Source organism: Oryzias melastigma, linkage group LG8, assembly GCF_002922805.2.
Source record: "Oryzias melastigma strain HK-1 linkage group LG8, ASM292280v2, whole genome shotgun sequence".
Lineage (NCBI taxonomy): Eukaryota > Metazoa > Chordata > Actinopteri > Beloniformes > Adrianichthyidae > Oryzias > Oryzias melastigma.
This window is the reverse complement of record NC_050519.1, coordinates 10,808,846-10,817,384: the sequence shown is the minus strand read 5'-3', so window position 1 is coordinate 10,817,384 and position 8,539 is coordinate 10,808,846. Positions and strand designations below refer to the sequence as shown.

Genomic DNA, 8,539 nt, shown 5'->3' with positions numbered 1-8,539 from the left:
ACACGGAAGTAGGGGGGCTTGCTTCGTCCAGTTATTTTATATACAGTCTATGGTTTTCCCTAAGACTGTTGCTTCTCCTCCCTAGATTAACTTAGCAAAATGAAGCCGTCAATAATTCATGTTGGACGGCCTTCCATCACAGCAGATCCCCTCCCCAAATTGGCTTTGCTTTTAAGGCATTTTAAATGTTTCATCAGTCACACCCCCCATGATTGGAGGCCTCATTGAATAATGCAGTGGGTGTACAGACAGAAGCAGACAATAGACGGTCTCTAGAGAGGGAGAGCTCCTTTAATATTCTGCAAAATTTAAAACAATCTTGCTCTTAAATGCATTCTTGATCCACTTTTTTATTTTCTATCTATGTAAACACAATAGCTGGTCATCTGCACCAACTCTCTTGAAATACAGACATAAACATAAATCAAAAGGAATGTTTTTGAGTGAGAATTGGGAGGAAGTGTTGACGTCTCATCAATATGAAAGGAAGATGTAACCATAGCAATGGCAGGCTATAGGGGGGCACTTTGACCCCTGAAATAATGAGAAGTGAGACGTTCCCAAATCCGTCTTCGTCTTCGAACGTCACTTATTCAACAATCTGTTATGATCATGAACCACGATTCAGAGGAAACGCCAAGAGTCAAGGTGAAGATGTTCAGTTTAGTGGAATGATCCATACGGATTGGTTGATCTTGATGAAAAGGATTTTTGTTTCTCATTGTTCTTTAAATTTAGATTTATAGAAGTGATGCATTTAGCAGTTTATCTAGTTAAGACCTAAACTTTCAAATCAAATATTTAAAAATGTGTTATAGCCCTGATATCTCATATTTAGGTATATTTGTAACCTCGTTTGGTTTCTTTTGATTAAAATGATTGTTTTTTGGGGGGGAAAATGTCATACCCAACATTCTACCATGATATATTTTTCCCACACAAAGCATAAACCAACCACTGATGTACATTTAACCCTACAGGAAGAATATGCAGAGGAACAAACAGGTAGCCATGGGCCGAAAGAAATTCAACATGGATCCCAAAAAGGTAACTTTTCTTTTCTTTTCAGGAAATATTCTACAGAATAGTCCTCTAAACTCTGTTTTTTTTTTCTTCAGGGCATCCAGTTTCTTATTGAGAATGACTTGCTGAAGAATACCAGCGAGGATATTGCTCGATTCCTCTACAAAGGAGAGGGTCTCAACAAAACGGCTATAGGAGATTATCTAGGAGAGAGGTATGGGTTTACTCTCATCTGTCTGGACACTTCTCCTTTTTTTGACTTCCAAACCAATGCTAAACATAAGGATGATTAAAGAAATAATGACTAAAACAGGCTTTTTATTGCTGGTAATTGGTTGCAAGTCTAAATCAGCCTCTAAAGTCCGTGTGTGTTACTCAACTGACTGTTTTTGGTTATTTTATGCCTTCTCAAGTCTCAGGAATGCATATGAATAAGAAAAAGACTCATTTCTGCTGCTGTACTCGTAATTCAGGAAATACTAAGTGTTCTGCTCATCACTCTGCTCAGAGACTCCAGGGTGTGGTCTTCTGTAAGCTCAGACCAGGAAATGGAGCTGATGGACGCTCTCTGTTGGATTCTTATCAAGCTTTCAAGTGTTTGTGATGGTGTTGGGAGGGGTGTTAGCGGCAGGGGAGTCTTGAGGGTGGTCATTTGTCCACGGAAAACGCTGGTGACTGGATATGCCTCTAAGCTCCTCAGAGCCGTCCCATGATCCCTCAGGGCAGATCATTTGCTCTGGAGGACAAAAAGGTCAGGGATGATCTCATCATCTAGATTAGATGATAATAGGAGGGGACCGTTTTTTTTTTGTTTTTTTTTTGCAAAAACGTTAAATATATATAATTTATGGTTTGATGCTTTTATTTTTTATTATTACATTTGAAAATCATAACTATCTTACATGCTTTTCCGGCTTGTCGTAACCCAATTATGCAGAAAAATGATTTTTCTATTTTTTTTGTTTTTTTTTCTCCCTCAGAGATGACTTCAACATCCAAGTCCTCCACGCTTTTGTGGAACTTCACGAGTTCACGGACCTCAACCTGGTGCAGGCTCTGAGGTAAAACCCCATGAATGTTCTAATCTCCATCTGGATTTATAGTTTTATGCAGGTCATTAAGTCAGTTTTCAGAAGTTGTCACATTTGCATTTTCTAAGGATGCAGCTGTGAGTTTCAATCTTGTGACCAAGATTCACTTCAGTGGAAGTGAGACTTGCACTGACAGTAAAAGCGTCTCCATTGACAGGCAGTTCCTGTGGAGTTTTCGGCTGCCGGGAGAAGCGCAGAAAATCGACCGGATGATGGAAGCCTTCGCTCAACGCTATTTCCAGTGCAACTCCAAAGTTTTCCAGTCCACAGGTACAGCAGTCATGCAGCACAATGCTGTGTGACATAGATGTTAGAAGTAGGATTACTTCACTGATGAAGCGTCTGCAGAGAGGAATGAGCAACAGTTACACAGAAACCGTGCAAGTGGAACTAAAATGAGTTCATACTTATGTCGAAAGTGGCTGTTAGTGTGGAGATCCTTTAACAGATAATGGTAAAGCCAAAAATATATGAAAATATTGGATTAAAGTGGTTTATAAAGACCCACGCCTATAATAATGGAGGACATATATAAAGAAAATTGAGCTTAAAAGGGCATTATTAACTTTATTATTATTATTATTATTATTCAAATGGTTGAATAAAATAAAATAAAATAAAAAAGTCAATTATTTACCGAAATTAAGGGACTCCCAACAGGTTCACATACTTTCTCCTGTAAATGCTGGACGAGCCACAAGCTCCTCCCTGCTTCACTTTAACAGAGAGAGTTCAGCAACGGTGAGGGGAAGAGGAGATGGGGTTGTCCCATCCACAACTCACTGACTTGATTTCTTATAAACTCCTATGACTTTGTCTTTTTTATATTGGCTAAATTTGGGATAATTGACAGACCACTGGGAACGCTTTTAAGATGGATCAAAAGATAATCAGTTTGAGGCTTTAAATTGGCTCAAAATTGAGTGGAAGCATCAACGACGACCCACACTTAGAAACAAATTCATGTAAAAAAAAAGCTATTTGAAGAAGTTCTGTTATTAAAATTATTAAAAACCTCAGATGTCATGCTGATGTCATTGTTTAGCTTGTTTATGTTTTTTTAAATCTGTCACTTTTTATGTTTTTCATCAATTTTAGTAAGTTTTAAATCCAGCAAAGTGAATTAATATAACCTGCTTCAGACAAAGCAGTTCATGCAGATGTGTCTAACTTACTTTTTTTTTAACTTTTTTTAAACAAAATATTTATGAGATTCCGATGTCGGTGCTATTTAAACAAAAGTGCAGTGGAAGCTCAAAGATCTATGAGGAGGTCAATGAAAGTAGTTTATTTAGCAGACAAAACCGTCCAAACGTCTGGCTTTTGGGAGCTAATGCTCCTCACAGGCCGTCTCGCATGGATCCAGATGGATATGAATATTGCATCTCGAAGCCTAACGGTGTTTAGAAAGTGCTGCTGTGTCAGCCGTCCTAATGCATCTGTGTGCGCAGCACAAACACGCATGCATATTTCACCGCCCAAGTGCACGCCGCCCACTCTCCTCATTAAAGAATCTATTTGCTCGTCCCTGCTTCGGCGTGGTCGAAAAAGTGCCGAGCTTTTAGCCCGGCTAATTTCCATCTATATTTGAAAGCAGTTCTGCTACACCCTGTTGACCTCATCCCTCTGACCGTGTGTTGCAGACACCTGTTACATCCTGTCGTTTGCCATCATCATGCTAAACACCAGCCTCCACAACCCAAACGTGAAGGACAAACCGTCGGTGGAGCGGTTCATCTCCATGAACAGAGGGATAAATGATGGAGGAGACTTGCCCGAAGAGCTTCTCACGGTTAGCTGCTCTCACAAACCCGGCTGTCCGACATCAAAATCTTCGTTTGTCACCAACATCTCGTTTTTGCAGAATCTGTACGACAGCATCAAAAACGAACCGTTCAAGATCCCGGAAGACGATGGCAACGACCTCACACACACTTTCTTCAACCCAGACAGAGAAGGCTGGCTGCTCAAGCTGGGTGAGTGATGGATCCAAACTCAGACAGTTTTAAACACATACTAACTTTTGCTTTTGTTTGGGTTTCAAACTTTGATTTAAGTTCATAGTTTGCTTTATTTTGGAAGATTAACAGGTTTGTATGTAAAAGAGCTTATAAGAGAATGGGTGAACCACATCAGAACCCCTCCATGCTTTGATGTTTAATGCATTCTCAATTAGGGCTGCAATTATTAGTCGACTAATCGACTATTAAAACTGTCGACGACTAATTTCACAGTCAATTAGTCTTTACTTTATATTATATGGAGTCAGAGTGTAGTAAAGTTGAAAGTTATGATGGAATTGTGCTAGCTTTTTGGACTATTATGGCATTATTATGCTGGAAAAGTTGATGCAAATCCCGCAAGTTTTTAACAATTGTTCATATTTTGAAGCCCAATGAGGCAAATTCCTTTGTGATTTTGGGCTATATAAATAAAGTTGAATTGAATAGAATTGAATTTATTAGGTTTTTTTAGGCGTTATGTTTTTCTAATTTAGGATTTTTTAAGTTTTTTAGACTTTTTTTGAGTTTAGCTAATATTTCAGCTGCATGCTACCTTTTTCGGCTAATTTAGGATTTTTTTAAAACGTTTTTTTAGGCTTTTTTTGGAGTTGAGCTAATATTTCCGCTGCATGCTAGCTATTTTTTTTGTTGTTAATTTAGGCTTTTTTTCAGTTTTCTAAACTCATTTGGCATTTAACTAATATTTTAGCTGGCTATCATCCTCAGTGTTTTCAGCTATCAATTTCAGTGTTTTCAGCTATCAATTTCAGCATTTTCAACTATCAATTTCAGCATTTTCAGCTGTCAATTTCAGCATTTTCAGCTATCAATTTCAGCATTTTCAACTATCAATTTCAGCATTTTCAGCTATCAATTTCGGCATTTTAGCTATCAATTTCAGCATTTTTAGCTATCAATTTTAGCATTTTTAGCTATCAATTTCAGCATTTTCAGCTATCAATTTCAGCATTTTCAGCCATCAATTTCAGCGGTTTTAGCTATCAATTTCAGCATTTTCAGCTATCAATTTCAGCGTTTTTAGCTATCAATTTCTGCATTTTCAGCTATCAACTTCAGCATCTTCAGCTGCCAAATTCATCTTACAGCACTCACACTATCATTATCGCAATGCTATACATCTAGTTTTAGTTAGTTTAAAGCTAATGATGGTTAAGATGTGTGCTTCACATCCGGTTTGCGCATGACCTGATTAATCAACTAATCGGAAAAAATAATTAGTGATTAGTCGGCTATTAAAATAATCGTTTGTAGCAGCACTATTCTCAAAGTGTTCTTGAAGTCAGATGTTGAATTAATAAAGATATATTTATACTCACTCATATTTGCAGGGTTTTAAAAAAATACTTGTTGCAAAAACTCCCTCCTGGATCATTTTTTCTGACCATTTCTGGACACAAAAAATGCAAATACTCTCAATAAAGGTTAATTATTAATAATTTCCTAAAAAGAAAATCTCAACCTAAGTGTTACAACTCTTTAACTTCTGTTTCCTCTAATATTTCTCTTTACTGTACAGATTCACAGTGAATTTCTTTTAGTTTTTTAATAAAAAATAAAAACTACCAGTTGCTGTGAATTTTTACAATAAGCTCTAAAGGAGCTCTTTTTCAAAAAAGGAGCTCAATATTTGAGTGAAACAATCAGGAAATGGCCACATTTCATGCAGTGCTTTGCAGCAGCTTTCATGTTTAGAGTAGAGCTCCCCCTTGTGGACACATTGATTCTGAACGCTGTGAAGCAGTGCATCAAAGCTGGATAACAAATCTCTAAAGAACTGTGGTGCCCTAATTCCTTATCATTTAATTTGATTTGATATGTTTTCTTTTCCTCTTCGTTTGTTTGTTTGTTTCCATGATTTTGGCTGTTGTCTTTCCTCAGGAGGTATGTACACCTGCTCTTACCCAACGCTAGTTCAACTCTCCGGTGCTTTTGGTGGTCTGCCATGCTTTTTTTCTCCTCTCTTCTTTACATTTTAAACAGCGCTTTTTGGTGTTTTTTTTTTTTTTTTACATTTTGTCTCCTCATTGATTCATCGAAACTTCAGCTTGTCTCTTCAGTGTGTCATGGACTCGGTGGTTTATCTATTTATATCTCTGTCGGGTGGTTGCTTGGTGCATTTTTTTTTTCCTCTCAGGAAGTCACAGCTTTGTGACCACTCCACAGAGCAGCTTTGCCTTTTTTTTGTCCTGTGCGCTCCGGCGTTCTCTCAGTTTATTGTACCTCCTTTCCATTCAACAATCATAACAAAAGACTTTTATATTGATCACCAATTCCATTGGGATTAGCTTGCTGTGTGTTTGCATGGAGAGGAAATACTGCAAGTTCTGCTTTCGTGCTGGAAATGGATCTGATTGGTTAAAGTGCTGGACTGGACCAAATTTCTCAAATTATTATTTTTTTACTTTTTTAGTAATTGGACTTTGCTTGAAAACCCAGTCCAGCCCAGAACCCCTGCAACAATGGTCTGGGACGACCCGGTTCCAGACATTATTGCAGGAAAGCTTTGTCTCCTGGTGACAGGAAGTGATTTAATTAATTCCGTTTTGCAACAATCCCTGTCCTCTGAGAATCAGCTTCACATGTCGGCCTGCTTTTTTTGTTTTTTTTATGTAAATGAGTCACAGGTGTGGCGAGCAGCCGCCATCTTCATCTCTGTCCCGTGTGTGTAGATGTTAGGTGTAGACTGAAGTGCTCGACCTCTCTGTGAGACGACAGAATATCATATACGGCGCCGCTGCTGCTATATGATGTCGTGAGTGTGATCTGTCCGGAAGCATCCTGGAAAGCTTGTGTGTCGGAAAGCGGGTTCACCAGGCGTGTCATTTCACTAACACTGGTGGTGGGATCATCTCGTCTAGACGAGAAACAGGAGCCTCCAGCCAGGTAGACTCTGAAAATGTAGAATATTTGAGGTAATATTGAAGAGCCCAGCTTCTCTCCTTATCCTGTTTTTCTTTCATCTGTGATCAGGTTACTCCTCACAGGAAGTACGAGTGACAAAGAGGCCAATAGGTCAACCCCCAAAGAGTCTCCAGTGACGGTCACATGGGCCACTTGATTCAGTCACTCCTTATTTTGAAAACTCCGTTCTCCTTCATTCATTTATGCACACATAACTAAGTAATTTAATGGAAGTGCTTCAATGCGTTTAGAGAACGTGAAGCACAGATATTGATTTAAAATGTTCCTTTGAGTCAGCAACAGAAAACATTTGGGCCAATGAGGCCTTTGTTCAATGTTCTCACTTAAGGAAAACTTCAGTTTTTAATTGAACTGAAAGGATCAGTTGTTTGGTATCCGGAGAGGAGGAAGATGGTGAAAGTGTGAGTTCAGCGTCATCCGTCTCTGTGGCCGTTCATCTGTCTGTCTGCTGCGCAGCCTGGTGCTTTGGTGCTCGTTTCCTTCCTGACCTCCTCCGTCTCTCGTTTGGGTTTTCTGACGTCGGCTCTTTACCCCACAGGAGGACGCGTTAAAACATGGAAGAGGAGATGGTTTATCCTCACAGACAACTGTCTTTACTACTTTGAGTTCACAACAGTGAGTGCCTTCCGCCCTAAAAGTCCACCTCAGTATCTCACATTTCTGTGCTTTACATATTCTGTTTGATTCTTACAGGATAAAGAACCTCGAGGAATCATCCCGCTGGAGAATTTGAGCATCAGGGAGGTGGAGGATAAGAAGCCTGTTAGTCCAGTTTCCTTTGAAATGGTCATAGCACTTTCACATGGGGGCGCTAAAGCATGAAATCCTAAACTTAATGCACATTTACAGCTAAAGTCTCATTAGTTTTGACAAATGTTCTCCACATTTGATCCTTCCCCTGGGGGTGGGGTGAGCAGCAGACACAGCTGCACTCGGGTACAATTTGGTGGTTTAACCCCCCAATCCAACCCTCCATGCTGAGTGTCAGTCATGAATCATTGAACTCACGACCTCCCAGTTTCAGGGCGTACACTCAACCACAAGTCCACTGAGCTGGTGATGAAGAATTCTGTTTTTAACTTGTGGCATTTTTCTTAAGATAAAGTGCATATATGAAGATCAAAATTGCATTTTTGAGTATTTTTGTTCAAAATGCAGTTTGAGAAAGAGCTTATTGCTGACGTACGCACAACTCAAAGGTGAATTTCTAATGAACTTTTGCTGCTCTGCGCTAACTATATCCTTGAAAACATCATTAAAGCACCATAATCATAATTAAGACCATTGGGAACAAATAGATCAAAAGATGAATGCAGTGGGTCTTAAAAATAGCAAAGCAGGTCAGTTCTTCAGGTGACCACTAGGTGGATTATTTCACAAATCGAGTTTATTATTAACTAGATTTGCAATTCCTGAAGAAATTGCGTCTGATTGCTGAAAGCAATAGCGCTTTGAAGCATTTTACAGCCGCAAGTGTGA

The 8,539-nt window shown here is 39.0% G+C and overlaps 1 protein-coding gene across 5 annotated transcripts in view; it reads left to right on the top strand.

Moving 5' to 3' along the window:
• cyth1a (cytohesin 1a) overlaps positions 1-8,539 on the top strand; it is a 36,460-nt gene that overhangs the window by 25,653 nt on the left and 2,268 nt on the right. For 2 of the 5 annotated variants that reach the window (XM_024272056.2, XM_024272058.2), the window contains exons 4-11: positions 981-1,047; positions 1,119-1,237; positions 2,004-2,084; positions 2,272-2,384; positions 3,758-3,906; positions 3,979-4,091; positions 7,597-7,675; positions 7,754-7,822. In XM_024272056.2, coding sequence (XP_024127824.1) covers positions 981-1,047; positions 1,119-1,237; positions 2,004-2,084; positions 2,272-2,384; positions 3,758-3,906; positions 3,979-4,091; positions 7,597-7,675; positions 7,754-7,822 — 790 coding nt within the window. Of the gene's footprint in view, positions 1-980; positions 1,048-1,118; positions 1,238-2,003; positions 2,085-2,271; positions 2,385-3,757; positions 3,907-3,978; positions 4,092-7,596; positions 7,676-7,753; positions 8,026-8,539 lie in introns of those variants that run through there. The other 3 variants (XM_024272054.2, XM_024272055.2, XM_024272057.2) reach the window with 2 other exon arrangements.